This window comes from Phoca vitulina, unplaced genomic scaffold (assembly GCF_004348235.1).
Source record: "Phoca vitulina isolate PV1807 unplaced genomic scaffold, GSC_HSeal_1.0 scaffold73, whole genome shotgun sequence".
NCBI classification, from domain to species: Eukaryota; Metazoa; Chordata; class Mammalia; order Carnivora; family Phocidae; genus Phoca; species Phoca vitulina.
In genome coordinates, this window is record NW_022589776.1 from 6,662,381 (window position 1) to 6,688,873 (window position 26,493).

The 26,493-nt window shown below is 52.5% G+C and overlaps 2 protein-coding genes across 8 annotated transcripts in view; one reads left to right on the forward strand and one right to left on the reverse strand.

Annotated features, from left to right (window-relative positions):
- The first annotated feature begins 1,832 nt into the window (after nt 1-1,832).
- On the forward strand, nt 1,833-13,759 carry TOR3A (torsin family 3 member A). The gene is made up of 6 exons (XM_032393431.1): nt 1,833-2,058; nt 3,113-3,226; nt 3,990-4,255; nt 6,009-6,187; nt 12,907-13,028; nt 13,492-13,759. Exons 1-6 carry the CDS (start codon nt 1,833-1,835, stop codon nt 13,740-13,742), a joined length of 1,158 nt encoding a protein of 385 aa, XP_032249322.1. The 3' UTR covers nt 13,743-13,759.
- The window catches only part of ABL2 (ABL proto-oncogene 2, non-receptor tyrosine kinase), a 116,684-nt gene continuing 103,946 nt past the window's right edge, over nt 13,756-26,493 (reverse strand). For 3 of the 7 annotated variants that reach the window (XM_032393489.1, XM_032393485.1, XM_032393488.1), the window contains 3 exons: nt 16,519-26,359; nt 15,655-15,745; nt 13,756-14,963 (listed from right to left, as the gene is read on the reverse strand). In XM_032393489.1, the coding sequence (XP_032249380.1) occupies nt 24,636-26,359 (1,724 nt within the window). In that variant the 3' untranslated portion in view covers nt 13,756-14,963; nt 15,655-15,745; nt 16,519-24,635. Of the gene's footprint in view, nt 14,964-15,654; nt 15,746-16,299; nt 26,360-26,493 lie in introns of those variants that run through there. The other 4 variants (XM_032393492.1, XM_032393490.1, XM_032393487.1 and 1 more) reach the window with 3 other exon arrangements.

Here is a 26,493-nt window from a genome sequence, read left to right on the forward strand (position 1 = left end):
TCAAAACAGCCTCTAGATGTCCCCATCGTCCACGAGATCTCGCTCCTAGACTCCGAACCAACTGCCTCCAAGCCCTGAGAATGAAATGTTGGCAGTTTATTGAAACCAGAGGCTTGTCTAAAAACTGGTGTTTGGATCCATTGTTTCTGTGTGGAACTGACAACGGTGGAAAAAAAAATGTCTCCCTTTACTTTTAGGAAAAAATGTCATCTTGAAATGGAGACGTTTGTCTAAGAACTTTCCAGCTATCTATTTACCACTAAGTGCTAAATTCAAACCAGAACACTGCAGAAATTAGCAGTTAGTCCTACATGAAAGTTAAAAGTAGAGACTGTTATTTTCACAGTCCTAAAACTTGGGTTTTTAAAAGAAACTAGTGTTACTACTGGTAATTTTATCACCATAAATTCACTTGTAAACATCACCACTATAAAATCATCCAAGCCTCCTGTGTAGACCATCCAGAGCCTCATCCAGGGTGGGGCATATATTAATAATAATAAAAGTCAGCATGTAACTGAATGAGCCATGAACCCTCAGAGTCTGCCGTCAAGTGACTGTTTTATTCTGCCATTTGATAGGTGGGGAGTCAGGCATAGGGCAAATAATACCCGAGGTGACACATAGAAAATGGCAGGGGCCATACTGGGGGGCCATTCTCGCTCATTCACTGGCTGAGTTCGTTTTCCATTTCCAGATGAGCAGAAGGGCGGGTTCCTCGTCAGCGGCCCGCGGAGGCTGTCCGGGGCTCGACGGCGCTCGCGGCAGGGAACACGCTCTGCGGCTTCCGCGCGGCCGGCACTCGGAGGGGCGGAGACACGCCGCACGCACACCCCTCCCCCTCCGCAGTCTGCGGCGGGGCCCCACAGGCGCGCGGCGGGGCCCGGGTGCTGCCCGAGCGCGCGGCAGGGCGGGTGTGGCGAGCGGCTGAGGGCAGAGCGGCCCTGAGTGTGATCTGAGAGGCTGGCCCTGCGACGCCCCTAACTGTCCGCGGAACCCAGCCGCGAAGCCACGGAGCCTGTGCCATCAGTCAAGTCCCACGACCTCTAGACAGCACTTTGTTCCAAGGACAAGAGGGCCCCGTCAGGCCCGTGGCTTCAGTCACTCCGGTGGTTTTGAAAAATGCATCAAGCTCTTCTGAAATGCGACAGGCCCGTGGCAGGCTCATGCTGTGGAGAAGGGGTCCCAGCGGAGAGGCGCCCTCAGGTCTTGCCTGTGGTATCTGAGGAGCGTCTCAATGTCACCGGCGCTTCAGAGCGGCAAGCGTAGCCGAGAGAGCGCACACAGCATCAGCCGAACTTCCTTCCGTGACGCTCCCCCGGCGGGGAGCTTCAGAGGCCGAGATCTCCAGCCTGGAGCCTTCGGGCGTCCACCGGCCCCGGCGGACTCCCAGCCGTGGAAACCTGGGGCTGCCCGCAGCGGTTTCACTTCCCGGGGTGGCGGCGCCAGGCCCCGTGTGGCTCCCCGCCCCGCCCCCAGGGCCTCTCTCCACGCGGCGCCCGGTGACACGCCGCCCGAGCCGGCCCGGGGCTGATCTGCCGCCAGGGGCAGGGCATAAACGGGGGCCCTTGTTGGGTCGGCGTCGGACGGGCCCCGGGGCTGCCGAAGGGACTCCCCGGGTGGCTGGCGGTGACCTTTCCGAGGCCTGACTGCACCTCCTCGGCGACCGCGGGCTCCCCGGGCCAGCGCGCGGCCGGAAGCGAGCCCCGGCGGTGGGCGGTGCCTGCGGGCGGCCTCGGGGTGCGCTCGGGCCGCCGGCCTGGGCCTCGGTTCCCGCGGCCGCGCCCGCCGCCGGCCGGGCACTACCGGGTGCGGGGCGGCGGGAGAGAGCCATGCGGCGCCTGCTGCTGCTGCTGCTGCTGCTCCTGCCGCGGCCGGGCGCCCCGGGACCCGGCGACGACGCGAGCTCGCCCGACGCGGCCCAGGAGCCCCTCCGGGGCCTGCGCGAGCGGCTGCGGGCGGCCGCCGCCCTCTCCCGACGGTACTGGGCGCTCCTGCGCTGCCGCGTGTGGCCCGAGGACTGTGAGCGCGCCGAGGAGGCCGGCGCGGGGCTCCGGGGTAAGAGCAGCCGCCCGGGCTCCTCCGGCCGCGGCCCCGGGGGGGTTGGGGGGGGCAGGCGCGGGGCCGGGACGTGCGCTGGCCGGGGGAAGCCGGGCGCCGCTGTCCCAGCCGCCAGGCCGCGCGGCCACCAGGCAGGCGCCCTGGCTGCCCGCCCTACCGCCCCGCCAGGCCTCGGCCCAGGCGGCTGGCAGGGGCGCCTCTGGGGACCGGGCCGCCTCCCCGGCCTGTATCCATCACAAGACCATCTCCTTCCCCCGGGTGCCCCGCCCTCGGCGCCCGTCCTTGACCCCTCCAGACAGCTCACACTTCCTTGAGTCTCCCAGCCCACCTGGCATTATTCCAAGGAGCTGCTCTTTCCCGCCTTCTGGGCTTTCGGCAAAGTCCCCGGCTGGACACCCGTGTTCTGGTTCCCCCTCCGTCAGTGACAAATCTGGCAAGGACCAGATGCTCTCTGAGGCTCCTTGCAGTCTGTGGAGATAATTCTAGGCCCCTAATGCAATTCTGATGGCAATCCTACAATGGTGCTGTAAACGTCTTTCATTTAAATCAGAAGATTTCTAAGTCCCAGTGGCTGGGTTCTGGTTGGTTGTTTCTGCTAGTGCTGCCAATGGTCAAACTGACACCTGACAAAAGAATTGAGAGGCCCTTGGGGTTGGCTGGGATGACACCATTTTGGAATTCACAGCAAGTAGGCAGAATGATCATCACCAGCGGCTGCTGGTCTCCCTGCCAGACTGCAAACTCCTTGTGGGCAGCTCTGGGTTTCTTACGCTTCTGGCACACGGTGCTTAAGGCATATATGTTGAGCAAATTGAAACTTTGCTGGATCTGTATCTGTAACAAGGCCATCGACTTCCTCCAAGCTGGGGGCGCCCCCTCCTGCTCATTCCCTGGCCAGGCGCAAGGGAGGCCCAGGCAAGAGCAGTGAGGAGCAGCCCCGGAGGGAGGACCAAGGACAGGAAGAACTGCTCTGCTTCGTTGCGGGGAGACAGTGTCCACCTTCCCCGTGGCCCTGGGTTCTGTCCCTGTCTCACAGCTCCCCCTTTTCCAGGCTGGAGCCTTCCCCTGTTGGGCCAGCAGTATCTGGACATCCTGACCTCGTGGTACTGCAGCTTCCAAGCCTGCTGCGACAGCGGGGACTGCAGGATCTCCAACAACTTCACAGGTGGCACCTTGCATGGCCCTGAGGGGCTGGGGATCTGTGGGGAGGAGAGGCAGTCCGGGGGCAATGCAAGGCACCCTTCATCGTCCTGCCCCCAGCTGACAGCACGCCCTCCCTGTCTCCGCCATGGCTCCCAGAGCCCCTGTCTCCACGACCCGTAACCTCATGGCTGGAAGGCAGGCCTCGCAGAGGACTCTGAACACACTAGCTGCCCTCAACAAGTGTTTGCTGAATTGAATTTATTCATGTGAGGGAGTCTCCATAAAGCACCTAGGGGTTCCCGAAACCTCTGGGTGGGAGCAACCTCTTGGGCATGGGGGAGGAGCAACCTCTTGGGCACGCGAGTGGGGGGAGGGGCAGAGGGAGAAGCAGGCTCCCCGCGGAGCAGGGAGCCCCTAGGGGGCTCCATCCCAGGGCCCTGAGATCATGACCTGAGCCAAAGGCAGCCGCTTAACTGACTGAGCCACCCAGGTGCCCTCTGCCAACCGTTCTGGGGTGTCTTCAGGACCTTCAGAAAGGGTAATTCCCTTCTGTCCCTACATTCAATCTTGATTTCTCAAGCTTTTCGAAAGTAGCCCTTGCATCCCTTTGGGCTGCAAGGTCTGCCCAGCCGTGTCTTATTCTGAGGCCAGGCAGCCTGGATAGGTGATCCCCCCCTCCCCCAGCTCAGAGATGTTCAGAAGTGCTCTGTCTCCCGGCCGTCGCTGAGCCTGGTGGGGACCCCACCTGTGCCACCCCACCATGGCGGCCTCTTTCCCGCTCCTAGGCCTGGAATGGGACCTGAGCGTGCGACTGCACGGCCAGCATCTGGCCCGGGAGCTGGTCCTGACGACGGTGAGGGGCTACTTAGAGCTGCCCCGGCCGGACAAGGCCCTGGCTCTGTCGTTCCACGGCTGGTCGGGCACAGGCAAGAACTTCGTGGCTCGGCTGCTGGCAGAGAACCTCTACCGGGACGGGCTGCGGAGCGACTGTGTCAAGACGTTCATCGCCACCCTCCACTTTCCTCACCCGAAGTATGTGGACCTGTACAAGGTGAGGCCGGGGGTGCTCTGCCGGCGGGCTGGGCACAAGCCTCGGCCAACCTGAGCCGCAGGCTTCTGGGATGGGACGGACGCCCTGAAATCAGCCCTTCCCTGCAAGGAGGTGGCCTCGGAGAAGCCTGGGTGTGGGGATTGGCGGCCCTGGTGACAGACCCTGTAACCCACAGAGACATCCATTCCACAGAGATACGGCCCTGAGTGTGTGGAGGAAAGATTCATATTCGAACACTGCGTGTCTTGAGCCCCGTCTCCTTATCAGCTGCCCACTGAGCTTAACAGAGAACCCACGTGATAGTTGTCAGTTCTCGAAGTAGTGGTAATTGTGCAGGAAATGTGGAACAGACAAAAGCAAAAACTATCAGAATCTCCACACACAGACACAAGCACAGTCCGCATTTGGGTGTACTTCCTTCAGGTTTTACGTCATTGTGATTAACACTGGACAGAAAGTTTAGATCCTGCTTTTTGGGGAGGCTGCGCAAGAGGGAGAAAGAGAATCTTAAGCAGGCTCCACACCCAGCATGGAGCCCGACGCAGGGCTCGATCTCACGACTCTGAGATCATGACCTGAGCCGAAATCAAGAGTCAGGCGCTTCACGGATTGAGCCACCCAGGCACCCATATCCTGCCTTTTTTTTTTTTTAAGAGGCATATCATATAAGATTTTCCATGTCTTCCCCAAATCGCTAACAGGTAGGGAGACAAAAATTGTCCTTGCCCCTCTGCTCTTGGGTTTCTTCCATTCAGACATGTAGTATTTCAGATAAGCCGGACGATGGGCAAAACCCCATTGCAGCATGACAGAGATGACTACATGGTCTTTGGCTTTCGGTCCCCCTCTCTGCAGTGTGTTACCCTGGGAAGATGATGTGAGGCTCCGAGCACAGAGCCGGCTGAGGTGCTGGAGGGCAGAGGCTGGGTGAAGCGCCCTGGGGGCCGGCGGCTGGTGGCTAGTCCGCCAGCCTTCCCAGAAGGAACAAACGGGCTCTGTGGCAGAACTGCTGTGGATCTCCGCTTCCCCACTGTGAAAACAGACCTGTGCATGCTCTCTCTCTCTCCCTCTCTCTCTCTCTCTCACACACACACACATTAGGGTGACGGGGCGCCGAAGTCAGACCCAGGGAGGCCAGAGGTGGATGGAGTGGGGGCTCTGCTGACAGACCCGCCCCGCGTGGGAGCTGGCCCCCTTCCCCTGCTGTAGCCTGCAGAGGGCTTTCAACTCTCTGGCCGGGGGTGGGGCACCCCCGGGAGCCAGTTGGCTGAGTCCCGGACAGGTCCCACCCAGGCTTCTCCCCTGAGGTCTCAGCCTAGCCTGGGTACTAGGGAGCACCCGCTCAGGGGAGTTCAAGACAGGGGGCTGGGGCTGCCTGTGGGCACGTGAACCTGCTGTGCCCGCCTCCCCGATATTAGAGCCTGGCTCCTACCCCCCAGGGAGGCTGACTGGAGGTTGGTTCTGGGATGGGACCTCGTCCTGGAGCGCGGGGAGCAGGGCGAAGCCTGGGGCCTGTTTCCAAGGCCAGGCCAGCCAGCTTCCTCTCCCCAAAGCCCAGGATGCATGAGAATCACCTGGGAAGCTCATCAGAGGTGTGGGCCCTAGCCCCACCCCCACAGGTGTGGATCGGTAGTTGTGGGGCAGGACCCCAGGCGATCCTTTGCAGACGCCAAGCGTGGCCCTGAGGGCTGGAGGATGGGAACAGGCCTCCCTCTGCTCCCCAGCTCGCAACAGCTCCCTGTATTGCGTGCAGGAGAAGCTGGCAAGTCAGGTCAAGGAGACGCAGGAGCGCTGCCACCAGACCCTGTTCATTTTCGATGAGGCCGAGAAGCTACATCCGGGAATGCTGGAGGCCCTAAGGCCACACCTGGAACGCCAGGCTCCCGAGAACCACAGGGTCAAGTCCCCGAAAACCATCTTTCTTTTTCTCAGGTGAGGTCTGAGGAACAGTAGTCAGGAGGGCTGGGGGAGGGGAGGGAGGAGCCTCCGTCCAGGTGCCGCTTGGGCCGGGCTTGGGAGTCAGCCGACGGAGGGGGGTGCTTGCACGCTCCCCTGGGCTGCAGACCCTTCTCTGCACGGGAAACCGAGAGGAAACAGGAGCCTGGCTGCTTGGCTGGTAGCAGCGGTGCGGGGCCGTAGTCTCCCAGGTCCTGCCCTGATCCTACCGCTAAGGCTCCTGGAAGGACTCTGACTCCCACCCCCCGCCCCCCCCCATCGCCGGCTCCTATCCCTCACCTATCCTCCCCTGCCCAGCACCCCCGTGGCTGTCTTAGGGCGGTGAGGCTCCCCTCCGACTCCCTAGAGCACACAGGCCCCTGGGGAGGGACCACTCACACACTAGGAATCCCCTCTTCGAAGGGCATTTTGGGGATTGCGGGCCTTTTTTGTTGACCTGTAATTGACAGACAGCATTAGTTCCAGGCGTGCACCATGATTCAGTATTTGTATATGCGCCTATTGCGAAATGATTGCAGTGAGTCTGGTTAACACCTGTCATCATACATCATTACACAACTTTTTTCAAGATCTACTCTGCCCAGCTTTCAAATATGCGGTGCGGTGTTATTAACCCGGTCGCCACCACGCTGTACTCTGCGTCCCATGACTTATTCATTATTAACGCTGCCGGCCTCGGGCAACCGGCCATCTGTTCCTGGTCTCTGTGAGCTTGGTTCCTTGTTCTTGTTACTCTTTTAAGATTCCACGTATGAGCGAGATCATAGGGAATTTGTCTTTCTCTGACTTATTTCATTTCACATGATGCCCTCAAGGTTGTTGTTGCAAATGACAAGATTTCATTATATTTTATGGAATTTTATGAATAATACTCCACTATGTGTGTGTGTGTGTGTAGCGCATTTTTGTCATCCATCCGTCAGTGGGCACTTAGGTGGTTCCCATATTTTGGCTAGTGTAAATAATGCTGCAGTGAACATGGGGGCATGTATATCTTTTTTAATATTTTTGTTACCTTTGGATAAATCCCCAGAAGTGGAACGGCTGGATCATAGGGTAATTTTACCTTCAGCTTTCTGAGGAGCCTCCACAGTGTTTCCCACAGTGGCTGCACCAGTTACATTCCCACCCCCAGCGCACAAGGGTTTCCTTTCCTCCACATCCTCAGTAACACTTAGTATTTCTGGTCTTTTTGGTTATAGCCGTTCTCACAGATGTGAGGTGGTATCTCATTGTGGTTTTGATTTGCATTTCCCTGACAATCAGTGATGTTCAGCACCTTTTCATCCACCTGTTGGCCATCTGTTTGCCTCCTTTGGAAAAATGTCTAATCGGATCCTCTACCCATTTTTAATCAGATTATTTTTTTGCTATTGAGTTGTATGAGCTCTTTATATTTTTTTATATTAACCCTTATCAGATATATGATTTACAAATATTTTCTCCCATTCAGTAGGTTGCCTTTTCATTTTGTTGGCTTCCTTTGCTATGCAGAACTTTTTAGCTTGATGTGGTCCCACTTGCTTATTTTTGCTTTTGATGTCAAATCCAAAAATTCATTGCCAAGACCGATGTCAGAGAGCTTACTACCTGTTTTCTTCTAAGAGTTTTAAGGTTTCAGGTCTCACATTTAAGTCTGATCCATTTTGAGTTAATTTCTGTGTATGGTGTGAGGTAGTGATCCAGTTTCATTCCTTTATATTTGACTGTTCAGTTTTCCCAACACCATTTATTGAAGAGACTGTCCTTTCCCCATTGTATATTCTTGACTCCTTTGTCATAAATTGACCATATGTGCCTGGGTTTATTTCTGGGCTATTTTGTTCCACTGATCTATGTGTCTGTTTTTATGCCAATACCATACTGTTTTGATTATTATGGCTTTGTAATATAGTTTGGAATATAATTCACATACCGTGAATCCCTTCTTAAAAGGGCATTAAGTTTTCAAAGCAGCACATTTGTTGAAAATTAAGTACAAACTATCCTTGAAAATTCCCAAGGTAGACTCAGTTGGAGGATGGTGTCCCATTAAGTCCAGTGTGGCTGGTTCTTTCTCCAGCCTTGGAAGGTCTGTTTCTTCTCTGATCACGAGAGGAAGTCACTGGCTCAAAATTCAGGGTATGATGTGTTGAATGAAAAGCTCATGCTTTCCCACCTGTGCTGAGATCTGCACCCTGACCATGCAGGACTCCTCCCTTAACCATTATACGACATGACCTGTTTTGTTTGCCTGTATACTCTGGAAATGGCTTTGTAAAAAGTGAATTGAGAAATCAGCTTGTCCAATCCGATCTTTTTGTGGTGGCTCCAACTGGGAAAATCCTGCCCAACGTCTGTTAGAAGTCCAGTTTGGGTTCCTGTTGGCCCAGCCTGAAATGCTTCACAAGCCACTTCTTAAACTCAGAGTGGAAGAATAACCCATTGCTCCCGCTCCCCAAACCCCCTTCTCCCGTTCGGTAGGCCTGTACGTGCTGGCTAGGGGCTTTTCTTCAGTTTTGCATGCACCCTCTGAAGGTAGAGAAATAGGGAGTCTGGATTTTTATCCAGTTTGGAACGTGTGGAGGCAAATCTTGTGTCACTGTGGACCCACAAGACAAGCTGGAACCAGTTGAAACTTGCCCCGTTGGGATTTCAGTGTGGTGACAGCAAGCCCTTCCTGGTCTATGATTAAGGCTTATGGGACACAACAGTGCACTGTGGAGGGACGCAGCATGGGGAGGGGGGTGCTCCCAAGGGGATTTTATTTTATTTTTTAAATATTTTCTTAGAGCGAGAGAGAGCACGAGTGGGGTGAGGGACCAAGGGAGAAGCAGGCTCCCTTAGACGCTTAATCTGAGTGACCCTGGCGCCCCCCAAGGTGATTTTGAAAGAAAAGCAGAGAAGCTGACCGGTCCCTGACTTGAGCTGTGGTCCCAGGGCGCTGCCTTTCCCTTTCAGTTCGCAGCTTGGAAAACCCCCACCCTTGCCGGTGCATTTCCTAACGTGACCCAGGTGACCTTGCGGTCTCTAGGCAAACGTTTGCCTTTGTAGTATTTTGGTCATTGACCTGCAGGCAGTGCCCTAGTCCCCTTTAGCCCTGCCCTTTCCCCCAGTGACCTGGCCTCTGTGCTGTCCGAGGCCAGGCGGTCACCAGGGAATGGACAGGAGGCTGGGGTGGCGGCTGGGCCTGGGGAGAGAGCCACCAGGGGGAAAGCCGCCCCATGGGACCCACACTTGCTGGGGGATGAAGAGGCCGTGCCAGCTCTCCATGAGGAACCCCTGGGGAGGATGCACACCTGTGACAAGGCCTCGAGGGAGTGGGCTCCGGTTCCAGGGGCTCCGGTGCAGGCCTGGGCCCGGCCTAGGGAGTCCGTGGGGTTTGACAGGCCTGGGTGCGGGCTGACCGTGCAGCTCAGCGCCATCCCCACCCCTGCCCCCGGGCGCCCAGACAGCAGCACTTCTAAACCTTGAAGGTTTCCAGGTACAGATCTTCGTCAGTTTGCGGTGGGATTATGTCCCAATAAGCTCACCGTAAGCTGAAAATGTATTTAGCACACCTAACCTACTGAACACGACAGCTCAGCCTCGCCTACTTTAAATGTGCTCACAACACACACATTAGCCTGCAGTTGGGCAAAATCATCCAACACAAAGCCCATCTTCTAACAGAGTGTTGACCGTCTCATGTAATTGGCTGAATGGCGTACTGACAGGAAGAGCGTGGTTGTGCGGGTGCAGGTGGTTTTAAGGGTGTCACTTGTCGACCCCTGTGATCGCGTGGCTGCTACCCAGCATCACGAGTCGGGATCGGACCGTGTGCTTCGCTAGCCCAGGAAAAGATCAAAATTCAAAGTGAGATTTCTCAATGCTTACTGCCTTTGTATCCTTGTCAAGTAGAAAAATCGTTAAGTCGGGGGCCGTCTGTATTCTAGGGATGGGCCAGGGAAGGCCGTATCTGAGTCTCTGGATTTGAGGTCTACGGTGGCCTCACCCCCGTGCCGAGGGCTCCTGTGTTTGAAAGAAAAGCACGGCTGATTCGAGCTGTTGGTGGGAACAAGTCACATTCGTTGAAGGCCAGCAGTTTAATCCTGAAAAAACTCCTAAACATGCTTAAGTGAGGTGCTGGGGGGTTGCAGTCCTGCCCCGTGGTGGTGGCATTCGGAGTAGGGGTGTCCTGGGCGCCAGGCTCGAGGGCCTCCACTAACGCCGAGGACTTTCACCTGTCTCTGCCGTTCTAGAGAATGCTCCTGGAACGGGATCGTGGAACTCTGGTCCTCTTCTTAGGGAAGCGGTCCGTGAAAGGGAAAGGAGAGAAAGGACTTTTAGCAATTAAAAGAATACGAATGTAAATTGTTCATGGAATCAAAAGCCTTGTAGAAATGTGTATTTGTTGACCATTGAACCTAAGGTGACGTAAGGGGGCAATCAAATTGTCTGGTCCAATTCTCTTATTTTACAAATGAGGACACTGAGGCTCTGCGAGATTAATAAGTGAGTGTTTATAGCTCTTCTTTAAGAAGGACTTAGCAATTAAGGTTTGGGGTTTAAGAGTTCTGGAGAGGCCTTTGAAGTCCCTTTCCTTTGGGGTCTTGGGGCTAAGGGTTGGGAAGAGGACATGTCCTGTCCCAGAGCCAGGGAACAGGCTGGGCTTCAGAGGTGCCTTCAGACCCCCTCGGCAGCCGGGGACCTGGGAGGCTGTGGAGAACGGAGGTCCTCCAGGAAGGCCCCAGCTCTCTAAAGGAGCAATCCTGGTGCCAGAGGGGCAGTCCTGAGGAGCTGAAGACTAGGGCAGGTGAACAGAGACGGAGCCCAGGGTCTGTCTTGGTGGGTGAGAGAAAAGCCGCCCATAACCAAGAGGAAGAAGACATGGGTGATGGGACAAAGCAAGAAGAGAAATTGAGGGGAGAGATGGAAACAGTATAGACAAATGTGCAGACATGTATCAATTTGTTAAATAACGTTTATTGAGCACCAAGCACAGCAGTCCATGCTCCTGGGGCTGGATGAGTGCATCGCCCTCCAGCCCACCCCCGTGTCCACCTGCCCTTGCCTCCCACAGGGAATGCAGGATGGGGCAATCCCTTGGCAGGGGACAGCTCTTGCGTCCGCTGACGGAAGATGACCTGCCTGGCAGGCGTTCCTGCAGCAGCCTCCCTGCGTGCAGGTGTCATGGGAAGTCTGGCTGGGCAGCGGAACTTGAGCAAGGGGTGGGGGGCAAGTCCCCCAGCTGGGACTCAGGACCCCTAGGACAATCTGGCTGGGAGGGGTGCACCAGCACCCACGGGAAGGAAGCACTGGATCACTGGGCAGTGATCACTGGGTCACCCAGCGGTGGCAGCAGGCAGGGAGAGAGCCTGGCACACGGGACACACTCTAACGCCAAACAAGCAAACAAATGGGTTAATGTACCTGCGAGTGTCAGATGGCCAGCCAGAGCTTCGGGAGAAGAGAATGGAGCTACCCCCTCATACTGCGGGCCTGAGCAGGGCTTGGTTTGAGGAGCTGGCAGGGGGCGTCGGGTGAGGAGTATGCACCTGGCTGGGGGAGGGGGGGCACGGAGGAAGTGCTGCTGGCCCCAGGTCCCCACCTCCTCCTCCTAGCTTCCCTGGTGCTGGCTCTCATTTCTTCTTAAGTTTTATTTAGGTCACCTCTACACCCACATGAGGCTTGAACTCACGACCCAGAGATTAAGAGCCGCATGTTCCTCCGAGTCAGCCAGGCACCTCTGATTTCTTCTCTCCTTACCCCGTCTCCCTCATCTCTCTAACCCAGTCCTTTCTCTTGTGCTTTGGACCCATCATTCCAGTTGCCTATTGCTATCACAACCCTTAGATCGCAAGCAGGTGTAAAACGTGTGTGCACGTGCGCACGTAGATCCAAGCTTTCATCACTACCCTTCTCCTACATTCACGCCACTCAGCAGTGGCTGGGAGAGAGCGGGCAGCTTACGACAAATGCTTGTGTGTTTTGATGACTTCTTTTCCCTCACTTCTCACATCCCTCAGTCACAGAGGCCTGGCCGATGGGCCTCAACTAGTTCTTCAATCCTTCTACCTCTAAACAGGGACTGTTGCAAAAAGCTCCTTGACCTACTTTCCATAACCATCCCATGCCTCTTCAATGCAAGCTCTGTGGCCCTAGAATGATCTTAGGAGGTAAACCAAATCAGGTCACCCCACCACCCTCCACTCCCACGTTCAAACCCCTGCAGTGGTTCTCTCTGGCCCGTAAGCTAACCTGTGTGTGTGACAGACAGTAGCCTCCACCTGCCCCAATGCCTCTGCTGCTCCAGCCCTGAACCCCACACGCCCCCTGCTCGTCCAGGCCGGGACACGCATGCTGTCCCGTCAGCTTGCGCTCAGAAGCCACATCCTCCCTCTTAAGGCTTCTCCCTGGGCCTTAGGCGCTCCTGCTTTAGCACCTGCCCCACAGTCCTGGAGTCACAAGCCCTGTCCTTCCCCACAGAGGTCAAGGGAAAGCTCCACATCATGCCATCGCTGTGCGCCCTGCCCCTCGCACGGACTGTGTGTCAAAAGGGAGCAAGACTGGGAGGACAGTGTCTTCTGTGCAGACTTTGGGTTGTGACAAGATCTCCTGGAGAAGGAGAGGCCCTCGACCTCCATTCTTCTGGTCATGCATGCAGTGGCCTCAGTGGTCCGTATAGCTAAACAGAAAAAGAATAAGATGTGTTCACAAGCTCTTGTCCCTTTCAGTAACCTTGGTGGCAATACCATCAATGAAGCTGTCCTGACTCTGCTTCAGGCCGGAGGGGCCCGGGAAGAAATCAGGCTGGACCAGCTGGTGCCCCGGCTCCAGGCCGAGATGGAGTCCACGGGTAAGTGGCTCCCAGCCTCTCGGGATGGCGGGGGGTGGGGGGGGGGGGCGTCTGGACTGGAAGGTGGGCTTCTGAGGTTGGCAAGGCAACCGTATCATCACCTCACTGTCAGCTCCAGGTAGACACAAGAGAAGGTCCAAGAAAGCTGAACTCCTTCTCTGAAAAGGCTTTCAGAGTAGTTGCCCCAGCCCTGGAAACCCAGGCAGCGGACCCTGAGCGAGAGTGTCTGTGAGCTCAGTGGTTCGTGCCTCTGGCTGCCTCCTGCTTCCTGCTGTGAAATGAAACCGTAAACCTGCAGGCAGTGTCCCACTGTCCCGCTTCACCTGGGGCACACGTTCGGAGTCAGCCGGGGCACGCTTTCGCTCGGAAGTTCTTGACACGGGCTTTAGGGTCTTAAAACTCCAGTTGGGGTCAGCCCCAAGGTAGGCGCCATGTAACTCTGCTCTTGATTGATTGATTTCAGACACTGGCTTTGGCCACAGCTGTCTTGTCAAGGAAAACCTGATTGACTTCTTCATCCCCTTCCTGCCCCTGGAGTACCACCACGTGAGGCTGTGCGCACGCGACGCTTTCCTGAGCCAGGGGCTCCCGTACACAGAAGAGGCCCTGGACCAGATTGCCAAGATGATGGTGTATATCCCCAAGGAGGAGCAACTCTTCTCTTCTCAGGGCTGCAAATCTATTTCCCAGAGAATTAGCTATTTCCTGCCTTGAGGGCTCAAGGAAGACTTCCTGCAGCTGCGGGTCTTCCCCCACCAGGACCCTGGGGCCGGTCAGGGCACTGTCTGGGACCCTGAGGGCAGGAGGACAGGCTGGCCTCCAGCCGTCACTCCCACACACAAAAGGTGTGTAAAAAGGGAAGGCCTTAAATCAGAAACAGAGCCAACACTTTAAATCACTTGGTGCCTTAAAGAGCCACATTTTAAAATGTGGGCCAGGTGGTTGGAGAAAGCCACAGGCCAGATGAATCCCAAGGCCTGGCTAGCATCTCCGCCCTTGCCTGCAGAGGCCTGGACTTGGGGGTGAGGCCAGAGGTCGCGGGGTCCTCATTGACAGGGAAGGGAGACTCAAGCTCCGCTTACCAGTGGCTGGGCTGCACCTCGGGTGTGCGGGCACAGGGGCTTAGCTTTCAAGCTGTTCCCAGAGGGAAGCGGAGCAGGTTTGTGTGTGAGCAGATCAGCAAAGAGCCTCAGGCTGAAGGAAAAAGTACACAAAGGAAAAGTTTATATATATATTTATATATAAATCATGTCAGTGGAGATTAAGATTTGTACTCTGAAAGAAAAATTTAAGCAAGGGGCTTTGACATGGCTGTGTCATGTGTAAAGATTAAAAGTTTGTATTTTTCTAAAACCCTCAGGCTCCTTTCTTACTGAGACCTAGTAATCATGCTCACGCGGCCAGGGGCGGATGCCTGCGCTCAGGGCGGACGCGGTGACCGCCGGCTCTGCCAGGTCACTTCCCGCGGCTTCGCGCAGCGGCCAAACCGTCACGTCAGCCTCTTACTGAGGAGCTCTCACAGCATAGTGCTCCGTACGTGAAAACGTCACTCCTGGGCTCCCAGCTGTAAAAAGAAAAAGTCATTTTTGAGGTTTGAATGGCCACATATAAATGCGTACATTGTGTTTCTAGACACACAGGGGATGTGCATTATGTGTCTTTTCCCTTCTCTTGGTTCTTCTGTTGCTTTTCTGGAATTGCACACAGGTCTTATATTTGTCATCACCTCAAGTATCCCCTTATTTAAAGCCTTCCCCAAGCCCTCTTACCTTCAGGCTCTCTCCGATTGAGCACTTGATCGCACTCACTCATTTACACCGTCTCAAGGTCAAGGAGGACCTATAGCCTGAGCCATGTTACGTACGTTGTCTCGGTCTAGAGTATCTCGGGAAGAAGATGCAGGAAACCTGATCCTGTTACAACCCCAGCTCTACTCTGTAAATACAATTTTATTTCTTTAAGATTTTGAGAGAGAGAGAGCGGCGTGCACAAGTGGGGCAGAGGGGGAAGCAGGCTCCCCACTGAGCAGGGAGCCAGACCCAAGGCCTGATCCCAGGACCAATCACAGGACCCTGGGATCGTGACCTGAGCCAAAGGCAGACGCTTAACCAACAGCCCCCCAGGCGGCCCTATAACTGTACACTATGCTGTCTTTAGGTTTCAGAGCACGCTCCAGCAGCCATCCTTTTAGCACTGGCTAGCCACAGCTGCTGGCGTAAATACGGGGTCTGACCGGCTCCGCGCCTCAGGGACAAAGGTAGGCAGCAGGACGTGGTGGCTCTGCACCCTTCTCGGGCGCCCGGCCCGCAGTGCAGGGGCTCAGCCGCCTGGCGCTGAGAGAGAGACCACAGAAGGCTACCAACCGCAGCTGAGCCTTGCTTGCTCCTTTTGTAAAAGTGAGCATCACTGCACTTCCCTCATAGAGTTGCTGTGAGGATAAGACCAATCCATCTTCATAAAGTGCGTAGGACACAGCCCTTTGGTGTTTAATAAAGTACAGTCTAATAAAACTGCTGTCAGTTGGCACCATACTCCAAGCCAAGCGGGGGCTTCACCCCCACCCCCGTTCTAGTCCGCGTGACCCCAGCTGAAGTCTGTTGTCGGTAACCAACATTTGAGAACTTACCGTGTGCCCCGCATGCACTGTGCTAAGCACTTTATAGCCATTACTTCGTGTCACCTTTAACGCTGGCTTCGGCGACGAGGAAATCGAGGCTCTGAGAGGTAAAAGATCGTGCACAAAGTCACAGAGCTAGTCAGTGGATTGAAGGGGCTCAACCCAGGCAGTCTGACTCCAGCTTTCCTGGCTTGTTCCTAAAACAGATTTCCTCAGCTGTGCAGAATGTTACAAATAATACAAAAGAGGGAGAAAATCACAATGGAAGGTGACTCTAAATCAAGATTGCCCAACTAAACCAAAAATGGGCAGGAGGAAAGGACTGCAGGGGGAGCGCGAGGAGGTAAGATGTTTAATTAACAGCCCTTCCACTCGGACCTCACTGTGCACCACATGAATACAGCCTACTCCTAATTACAACGGTATTTCTAAAAGCAATGACTCACGTTTTTAAAAAACTGAAGACCCAGTCAAGCAAGGGTAGAATGTTCCGTGTGACATTCTACACATGCTCTATTAATGCTACTCTGGCACAAAACCTTTCCAGAACCAAGGCGTCTGCCTTCGGCTCAGGTCACGATCTCAGGGTCCTGGGATGGAGCCCCACGTTGGGCTCTCTGCTCAGCAGGGAGCCTGCTTCTCCCTCTCCCTCTGCCTGCCGCTCTACTTGTGCTCTGTCAAATGAATAAAAAAATCTTTAAAAAAAACACCTTTCTATTAATACAATTGGCACTTCGATAGAGTAATTAAAAAAAAAACGTTTTCAGAACCTATGTGGAGTGTCCTCAGAGTGGACTGAGAATTAAGTCTCCCTTTACAGTCACCTGTGTTAGATACACACATGCACGTACACCCATTACCCACCGCATGTACCTGCTCGGCTCCAGATGATGCCTTTGGCCGTTTCCAAAAAGTGTAATTCATGGAAGAACGAGCATTCACTCCCACAGAGGACAATGTGAAGAATGTGCCAGAGGGATGTCGCCAAAACCAGCTTCACCTTACAGACTTCTATTTTATTGTGAGGAAAGATATATTCTGCACAGATTCCCTCTCAGTTAAAACTGTGGGAGAAACACTCCAATCAGAGGCCTACTTTGCCAATAAAATATTGCAACCTTTATTTAAAATAAAACACAAGTTGGCAAGCCTTGTGAGACAACAGGCAGACAGCATTCCCCTTTCAAGGGCCTCATTTATTTACATCAAGTTTAACACTGTTAGCAGTTCACAGTCAGACAACAGGGTGAGAGAATTAAATTAGAAAAACAAAACACCTGAAAATATATTACAAGAACAAATACCTGACAACACTGGTAGTGTGACCCATGACTGATGTGTTTCCAGTGAAATCCCGTACTGTCTCCCTGTGTCCCCTCAGCGGTGCACAGTGCCAGGCCCTCCAGGCCTCACCCCCATGCATCCATCACGCATACACCTGCGGAGCGTGACCTTTGGTATAAACGTTAAACGAGTTTTAAAGACTGAATCATAGGCTGTAGGACAAAGTTCTGTCAACCACCATGAAATGTTGTTCAAACTTCTTTTTGACAAGCGAGCATAAAACTGGGTTTCTCCACTGATAGTCATTTCAGAATCAGATTGCAAGAAGTAAAAGTGTGGGGTCTACCCAGGAGATGGGGGGTTCTGAGGATGCATACACAGCTCAGTCAGCCTGCTCATGGCCAACACACCAAACCAGGGCACAGCTTCTCTTCACCACAGGGAAAGATCTGAGTAACTCCTCTTTCACTGACTCCCCTCCTTTCTCAGCACAATGGTGTAGGTACAGAATGTGGACAGAACACAGACCCTCCATATAGATCTGAGAGATGAGGGTTTTCAAACATAAGCCCTAAAGAACTCTAAGATGAGTACCTCATTGTCCTTTCTAGTTTCTGAATACTAATTTCTCTGAAGGACAATCACCCTAATCAAGGTGATTTCTCAAGATCTCAGAAAATTTCTCTCATAACAGAATCCCAAGAACAGTGGCCACAGTGAAAAACAGCTTGTCCAAATGGAGGCAGGCTGGCTTACCTGGCCTTCACCTACCAGAAACACCTCGGTCTCTTGGCAGGCCTGCCAACTCTCAACACATGGTATGGTACTTCTGAACTGCGCAGAACAGTATTTGGGATTCACCAGTGAGGATACTAAAGCCCTACAGGATCCTGCAGTATCTTCTGAATCACGAATAAATTTATTAGGCATACCTGTGTTACTGTTGTGCTACAACCGATGAAAACTACCCTTACATGTGAAAATTTTATTAACTAGAAGTCCCATTCTCCAACTGAAGTTTATGGTGCTTAATTACATGATTTGAAACTTCTATCCTGAGGCTCAGAAGCAAACCTAATAAGCAAGCTTCAATGAGACGAACTATTTCCTTTCTTGAAGCCCACTAGCATTGGACCACTCACCTCCACCATGTCCTAAAGAATTGACTAGAATGCTCCCAGACCTCAAGCCCTGCATGTAGAGCTCAGTAGCTTGGAGTGACACGCAGGACCCAGAAACTTGCTCCTCTGAGTAAAATGATGAACAAAGGATTTCACAGAACAGACACAGAGGGCACGAACTGGGTGTGGTCTAAGGACAAAGTGGAGCCTAAGCTTTCGACTTAAAGGGGACACCCTTTCCTTCAGATGGTCTGCAGGTTAGATCTGTTCACACGCCATCTGTGACCCCCGGCTGTTACCAGGGCCTTGCTACTGTGCTATGTATACTTAACAGTGCGAAAGTTAAAGGATGTAATTTTTCTAAGAGACGTAAACAGTTTCAAATTCGTAACTGAAAACAAGAGCAAAGAAGTGCACCTGGAGGGAGGGAAGGGTCCAGTTAGAGCAGCCTTCCCCCAGCTCCCCAGGCGGGCTGGAAAAAAGTGCAGTCTGTCACATCAGCGCCCTGTATAGGGGGAACATCTCAAGCAGGGACTCTCACTGACTGGGGCACTGAGCCCCCACCACCCACCTAACCAGTTCTAGCTCACTAAGTGTGCGCCACCAACCCAGCTTACAAGTCTCTCCTCCGCAAATCGCACAAAGCCCATCTTTGAAGGCACAATCCGAGTGACTTCTACCACTCCGACTCATCCTAGAATCAAGATGACCTGCCTAGGCCTCCTCACCCAGGAAGAAGCATGCGCTCTTCCTACCCTATCCTGCTCTTGGGATCTAGGATATGGAGTCGGAAAGGAAGGAAATAGCGCCTTACACGTGTTATCTTCAAGATGAACCCTTTGACCTCCGGTATGGCATGGGAAAGCAGCCCCAGAGCAGGAAAGCCCCCCCTACTGGGACGCCGCAGTAAACGTCAAGCCAGCAGACGTGGAGGCTGTCTTAGTCACCTGCGCAGACACTGCACAGCCCGGAACTCCAGCCGCCCTTCCCGGCGACACAGGAGGGCAGGCAATGGCACTACAGTCCTGGCGGTAACGGGGCAGGTAACAACAATCATCGGCACTCCGGGCGCTTGCCCAGAAAAGCAAGCCTTGCATTTGAATTTTTAAATTCTGAGAGTTGGAAAACTGGAACTCTATCCAAAAGAATTAACTATCCTGACTGTTATGAGTGGGACAAGCTTTAGAACCAGCCCCAGGCCTCTCCTCTCTGCCTGGCGAGGCTACTGGGTTGTCGCACGGATGGGGCAGGCATCTGTGGGGCTGCCTTGGCCTGCCTCTGTCACAAGGGTAGAGGCTCCCTCCCGCTGCCTTTCCCTCTCTCTTTCCTGCTCCCACACCCCCCAAACCAAAGCAGACATTTACAGAAGAACTGAGCTGCTGGCTTGACAGAGATGCAGACAGCTGGGGGTCTATTAATTCGTAAGAAGAAACTTACATCCAGAGACCCATCTACATAAGAAAACTGGTCATAACAAATGCTTAGGGCACAGAGATGGACCCAAATCCAGATAAAACAAATTAATGCCAAGCAAGATGACGAAACCCAAAAATTGTGATGAACGAAAATGCTGACAACCCTGCCAGCCCAATGTGAACTCCTGTGGAAGCACAGCCTGATAGTAACAATGACAACAACAAAAACTGGAAGGGAGAGGTCAGAATGCAGTGAAGCTGTAACTCAGAAGTGGCCACCAATGCAATTTACTCTGGGGCATTTTATCATCTAATAGGCAAATTGTGTTTAGCTACTCATTTTAGAAACACACACACGCGCGCGCGCGCACAATGAATGTCAAGATCATTTCTAACTGGCAGGAAATCCTAGAAAACTAATTCCCAAAGTGCACTGGTTCTATGGCCATCTGATCCCACCCCTCCCCTCCCCTCCAAGAAATCCCAACAAAACCACGCTGGACATCGGTTAAAAAAAGACACTGCCAACACATCAACAGGTACGCGTCTGCGCCCACCATGTCAGGATGCTAACTGGCTGAGCACGCAGCCTGAAAGGGAACACGGAGGATAAAAGGGCCTCAATTCTTCCTGAGGCAAGTTCCCCGGAAGAGCCTCTTTATTCTGGAGTACACATTACTACTTTTTAATGATTATAATTAAACCAGAAAGTTGGTCCGTAGTTTTCTGAAGTTATTTGGCTGAGCTACAATTTTAGCAAAACACTTACTATGCCTGCACATATTCATTTAGCGGTTTCATATTTACAAATGTGATAAGTCACAGGGGTGATTATTTATATATTTGCATTTTCCGGTCTCCCACAGGTAAAAGCGTATTAAGTCAATCAGCATCTAATCGACTGTTTGATCTTCTAAACAGACAGTAATAACACAACCTTATAGTTAAATTATATTTGATACTTTTCTCAAAGTGCTTTCATATACATTACCTCATAGTCATTAAAATGATATGGATAAAGTTGTTTTGTTTTTAAGAAAAAGGAATGTAGGACTAGGTTTTTTTAAACTCGAGTTAGTATTTCTTTATTACAAAGTGCAGACTACTGCTGTGTTGCTGGGGTCTGTCCAAAAGAATGACCCCCCCCCCCATTTTTCTAAGTTACTGAGCTCTACTGCATGCCTGCTCCGCCGTGTTGCCATTACTCAGCATGCAAGCCCCTTACGGCCAGAGCATGCCAGGAGCGTGTGCTTTAGAAAGCGTGTAGCACTGTGCAGACTGATTGTCTATCCGAGCCACCTTTTTTTTTTGCAGTGTCTCACAAGGCAGCAGGAAGGGTGGAAAGACCCCACAACCAGAAAGTCATGAGACCTGAACCCTACAGCCTTGGCTCTGCCATCAATTAACCGAGATAATGGGCAAGTAACTTCACCATCCTCTCCTCCAACTTCTGAAGCTATGAAGGAAAGGGTTGGGGTCCTGATAGTACAGTGCTGGGTATCTAAAACACCTGGAGGGATTCTCGGCTGAGACCTCACCCCACTGGGAAGTCTAAGCTGGGGTGAGCCAATGCATCAGACTGTTTTTTTTAAATTCCAGGGATTTTGTTGCCCATCCCCGGCGAAGACCCACTAGACTAAGTGGTAGTAACAGCAGGAGCAGTGACCATTTACGGAGTGCTCATCATGCGCCAGGCACTCAAGCTAAGTAGCTTACATACGTTATCTCATTTAATCCTTACAACAACCCTGAGGTAGTTACTATTATTATCCCTGTTTTCCAACGTGGAAACTAAGGCTCAGGAAGGTTAAATGACTTGCCTTCTGGACTGGCTTCAGAGTCTCAACTTTTAATCACTATCTATACTGTATCCTTTAAAACTCAAAAGCTCCAGGACTTTAAATAAACACGAGCTGCACCTTACCTAAGTCAGCATGTTGTATTAACTGGGTACGATTTTACTAGCCAATTTTCAACTGAATTGTAAGAAAATTCTAACTTAAACCCCAAAAATGCAACTGGCGAAGGATCTCTACTCTAATGATATCAATGAATAGGGGTTCATCTGGAAAAACACTGAATGAATTTCTTAGGGCCAATCTTTTTTAAGGCTATATCTCTGAAAATCACAATGGAAGTCTATAGGAAAATATACACACTTTAATTTTACACAAAGCCTTTTAAGAAAATACTTCATGTGGAACACAATCAAGATGTATTCCACACAAAACACTGCGTTTTAAGGTAAGAAATCTAAGCTGAAATCATACTGTCTGTACGTGAAAGGACTCAAGCGGTACCAGCCCGAAGGTATGCATATATATCAACCACTTTAGAGAGTTGTCAACACCTTGTAGAAGGCCTCTTGCTCCTGGCTTTGCTTTTAAACTAGACAGACTATGTTTTTAGTTTTGAGAAGTTTTCTCTGCTTTGAGTTCAAACTTTTGAATTTACATAAGGTTATTTTAAAAATCTGGTCCTTTTCAATTAGAAAAAGGAGCAGTCAAGTGATACTTTTCTACTAAGTTGACAGGGCCTCTTTCACCTGACCCCTGGAGTCCCACGCAGTTCAAGCATCACGTGGATGGGCTGTGCTACAATCGTTCATGCTGCTCTTGACAGTGTTGAGAAAAAGCAATTCATTTCATGAACTTCTTGAGCACCTACTGTAGGCAAGACAGAGCCAGGTGCTGCCCCTGAGTAAGACACAGTCCCCGCCCTCAAGACTGTTCCGCGATGAGAAAACCAGGGAGCTTACACACTCAGTAGTGTTCCTCCAAGGCTTATTTTCAGAGCTCTCAAGGAAAGATCCCCTGCTTTAAAAAAAAAAAAAAAATCCCCTAAAAAACACAATTATAATTAACCCCTCAACTTGCATCCCACAATGACAGATAAACTTAAAAAGCAGCATAATATTCTAAAGTTTTAGCTTTCCCTGTCCCACCCTTAAAAGGCTAATGGCTAAAACGATTTCAAGTTCATGGAAATGACTGCTGAAGGGGAGCGGCAGAGAGGAAGGCGGGAGGACCGTGGGCCTCCATCCGTGTTGAAGGGAACTCTGCCTTCTCGTCCAACCACCACAGGGAGCCCGGCCGGATCGCTAGCTGCCTGTGCTGCACCTGACCGTGACCTACGGACGCAGCTCACCCGTGCCCTGCCAGCGAGGCCCGGGACTTTCTCCCCCCTCTCCCCCTCCTCCTGGCCTGGGCCTCCTTTGGTGCAGTCACAGTAAGATTTTCTTTCTAATGAAAACTGAATTTCCTCCTTGGTCAAAGATGACAAACTGTACAAAACATAGTTTTTCCTCCTTAGTATTCTAGCCCAGTTAGCATCATCTCAGCAGTTCAACATTTCCATTATCTGCTACTGAGCGGAGAATGGAAATCTTTCAATGTAACAACGCTGCACTGAAGTGGCTCTCAAAGGGACAGCTATACACTTATCTGCAAAAGACCCCTGAGAAGATGTAGCGTTACCTTCATTTAACAGATTAAGAGATGGGGCTGTGGCTTGACAGGGGATCGATGACAGAGCCAGGAAGAAAACTCACAGGCCATCAGTGTTCACTTCCTAGCTTCCTAAGTTAATATTCCTTTGGGAGGAAAAAAGTAGTGTATTTATTCTTTTGTATCAGGTTCTCCTTGGGCGGGTGGGGGGTGGTGGTCATAAAGCTTTAAAAAGAGAATGAAGTATTAATTAAAATTAAACCTGATATCAAGAATATGAGTAGTATCTAACCGATTAGGTTCAGTTCCATATGATCCTAATTAGTTTCCATAATAATAACTGAATAGGAAAGGAAAAGGCCCATTTTTCAAAGGCAAAACATATTTGGGGGTTAAGTCATTAGGTTTCTAGGATTTAATCAGTGTTTCCTGGAAATGACAAAATAAATATCAAAGAGTATTCCCAAGGGTATTTACAGACAAACCCAACAACAAGGGGGAGGGGGATATGTGAAAGGAGAAAAGCATATCAGAGTAATTTGGGGTGATTCATTTGAAATCCACAGAGACTAAGAGAATGTTTCTCCTTGCTCTCTACCTAGCCTGGGTGTAAGGTGATAAGGGAGGAGAAAGGTACAGAGAAATGGCCATTGGGACCGAGTCAGCTTCTCGAAAACTCAGTCACAGACCTCTGGACCTGACCACTGGATTCCAAGAAACCTCCCTCCCTGGTAGTTTAGCTGATAAAGAAATACAGAGCTGCTCAATTCCTTGGCCAGTATGTCGGTATGCAGGGGCACTGTATCAGAAAAGGATTCCTGAGAGAACCTGTACATGACCACTATTTTCAAAACCAACGCTGGTCAATGGCCTGAATACTGCCAGAGATAAAGGAGGACAGCCTGCCCCGCAAAGAGCAGAGAGGAACCACTAAGGAAACCCCTATGCCTATGATTTCTAGACGGGCACCAGCAAGCAGAAAGCCAATCCTGGTCCACTAGGAAATAATCTACGAGACTGGGAGAAATGACTTTTGCTCATCAGTGGAGAAGATGTGAGGAGGAGGTTTCAATCTCCCTGACGACTTCCTGCACCAATTAGCACACCCATGGGAAAGAGGACAGGAGCACACCCTAGCAATCTGATCTGCAGTTCTTACGGCAGCGGGGAGCCCTGTGGAAACAGGTGCGTTCAACAGCCTCAAAGGAAAGGTCCCTCGGTACATTCCCAGCTTTCCCCTCTTCTGTCCCACCCGATTCATTCGGCGAGGGGGCGCGTCATCACCGATCGTAACCCCTGGAGCCCCAAGCCAACCCCGCAGTGTGTGGTGCGGAATGAGCGCCACTGCCAGTTCCCGGGCGGGCGCAGGCCTGCGGCCTTGCCGAGAGCAGCCCCGTGTCACCAGCGCACAGCATTCCGGGTAGGCGCAGGCTGGACTGGGTTCTTCATGGCCTGACATACACACGTTCCCTGATGTTCCGGTGCACCTTCCAATCCTGTTCGCGACTGCTCCGCCCCCATCTCATTTCCCTGTCCTACGTGTTTTTGCTTTTTGTTGTTTTTGAGATGAACCTGTAAACGTGAGAGCTCAGAGATCTGAGGTACTTCACATAAACACACTCAAGTATCAGTCTTTCATTTTTTGAGAACAAGAACACAGGAACACAAGCCCCTCTCCCTCTTCCCTCAGAGCTGTGGGCGTGTGCCCACGAGGCTCACAGTGGCTACCTCTGCACCACGTCGCTGATCTCCTGGACACATGACAGTAAGTTATTAAGGACAGGGTTGGCCCCGGGCACCCCGGCCGCCGCTGAAGACACCTGCAGCTCCTGCAGGCTGAGTTCCAGTTTGCTCACAGCCTCTCGGAAGGCAAATTTGTTGCGCGTCTGAGGGATGCAGTCCACGTAGCCTGAGCAGTAGTCGAGGAGCTGGTGGCCAGTGTCCACCAGCTGGCTGTTGGGCACAGGCTCCGTGATGGCACTGGACAGTAGGTCAGCACATTCCAGCAGGGCCTCTTTGCTGATCTTGTCTGCTGAGATTTTCTCAGCCGCCTGTTTGGTTTTTCTCAGAGCCACTTTAGTACCTGCTGTGCCGTTAGCCATTTTGGCTGGCGAGATGGAAGATGTGGGGAGAGGCACTTGAGGGGGAGGCATCACTGGCCTCCCGGCTTTCCCACCGCCGGGCACTGCCCCCGGAGCGGCCTTTTTCCCTCCTTCCTGTGTTTCTGGCATGGGCTGTCCTGCAGTCGGGGCGGTCGGCTCTTCCGTGGGGTCTGCGCACATGGACGGATGCTGCAGTAGTCTCATCACTGGGGGTGGGGGTGGGGCACACTTTGGTTTTACCCGTCGGGGTCGGTCCTTGTCTCCAGAGGATGTGACCTGATGCTCAGATAAGAGTTTGAATTTATTGCCCTGAGAGTCTGTGCCAATGAGCTGCACGTCAGCTGGAGTGTGCTTCAGAGTGGGTGAGATAAGGACTGGCACTTTGTGGTTGTGAGTGGTTGGGAGGGCTGCTGCACCCTTGGCCGGAGAAGACCAGCCCGTCTGCTCGCCGTCCTCTGGGACTCCAGCCATGCCGAGTCGCACCCCACCATTCCTCTCCTTGCTCTTTGGGGCGGCTGCCACTCCAGCCACCCCCGCCCCTGGAGAGTCCTTCTCTGTAATGGCTGGATCCCCAGAGGGGGTTCTGAGAGGAAGAGCCGTGGCTCCTCTGGGCAAAAGTTTGGCTTTTGGTCTCTCCCTACTTGGAGCAGCACCTTCCTCTGATTTTTTTGGAAGCATGTCATTGGCCCTGTCCACATTCTCTTCTGGCTGAGAAGAGGTGGACACTGTCCTTTCCAGCTGGAGTTTGGACCTCTGGCAGTTCCTGGGAAGGGTCATTGCCATCCTATCCTGCTCTGGAAGCCCTGAGGACATGGAAGATGTAGAGTTTGACCTTGGAAAAGGCTTGGAAGTGTCATCACTGGCTGTGGGTTTCCCCGCTCGTAAGCCCAGTGTCTTTTTGATTAAGCGTGGTGTAAAGAAGCCTGTGATGCCAGACCACCCGCCCCCAGCAGTGCCACTGCCCCCGCCCCCACCGCCATCGTCATTACAGAGGTTCCTCTGTGCAAAGCTCCCCCCAAAGCACTTGGGTGGCACCAGATTCGCCTCTTGCTGGGCAGGAGTGAAAGAGAACCCATCAGCATGCTGTAGAGAAGCAACAGATGAGAAGTTACCCGTGAGTTCATATTTCTTGTGGGGTTGATTCTCCATTTCTCGGAAGGAGCTGCTGCGTTTGGGGGGTGTGGGAGCATTTCTCTTTTTCATGAAGGAGCTGAAGAAGCCTCCCTTCCTATCCCTGGTGAAGCATGTCTCTTTGGCATCTTCCAAGAGGCTGCTGGGTGACTTGTCTCTTTGTTTTCGAGGCAATGCTGGGGACCCACTAGGGGCCTGTGCACCTCTAAGGAACCCTGATGAGAAACGGCCAATCAGTAATGTGAAAGACAAACAGTGACTCCGTTACACTTGAGTAACTAAGGCTTCACTGTAAGAGTTTTGTCAGGATCTCTTAAATGTCAGGTATTAGCAGGACTCAGAGAAAACT

Coding starts and splice junctions, on each gene's coding strand:
- TOR3A (XM_032393431.1), top strand. CDS start 1,833: ATGCGGCGCCTGCTGCTGCTGCTGCTGCTGCTCCTGCCGCGGCCGGGC. Junction 2,059..3,112: donor GGCCGGCGCGGGGCTCCGGG/GTAAGAGCAGCC, acceptor CCCCTTTTCCAG/GCTGGAGCCTTCCCCTGTTG. Junction 6,188..12,906: donor ACCATCTTTCTTTTTCTCAG/GTGAGGTCTGAG, acceptor TGTCCCTTTCAG/TAACCTTGGTGGCAATACCA.